Consider the following 284-nt stretch of genomic DNA (forward strand, 5'->3'; position numbering starts at 1 on the left):
CCTGCCATGGGGCTGCCAACCTAAAAAGATGGGGCTGAAGAAAGATAGGGCCCTTTGCAAAGCAGGGAAGCCTGCCTGGTGGCTTAGGCTACCCATCAGAGCAGGAGAAGGGAGTGATGTCTCAGAAGGAAGGACCACAACATCCCGAGGAAAGGGGTGATGTGACATCTCAGGGCGAGGGGTGACTCCAGCGAAAAGCCAGCCCCTGCGTGAGCACCCATGGGAGCACAGCCCCAGGGAGCATCAGGCTTTACCTTGGCATCCAGCTGCTCCTCGAAGCTGAG

At 58.5% G+C, this 284-nt stretch overlaps 1 protein-coding gene across 1 annotated transcript in view; it reads right to left on the reverse strand.

The window, feature by feature from the left end:
* The window catches only part of RBPJL (recombination signal binding protein for immunoglobulin kappa J region-like), a 7,524-nt gene that overhangs the window by 4,185 nt on the left and 3,055 nt on the right, over positions 1–284 (reverse strand). Inside the window, exon 5 of the mRNA XM_010081912.1 lies at positions 255–279. Coding sequence (XP_010080214.1) covers positions 255–279 — 25 coding nt within the window. The remainder of the gene's footprint in view (positions 1–254; positions 280–284) is intronic.

This window comes from Pterocles gutturalis, unplaced genomic scaffold (genome assembly GCF_000699245.1).
Source record: "Pterocles gutturalis isolate BGI_N339 unplaced genomic scaffold, ASM69924v1 scaffold5994, whole genome shotgun sequence".
Taxonomy (NCBI): Eukaryota; Metazoa; Chordata; class Aves; order Pterocliformes; family Pteroclidae; genus Pterocles; species Pterocles gutturalis.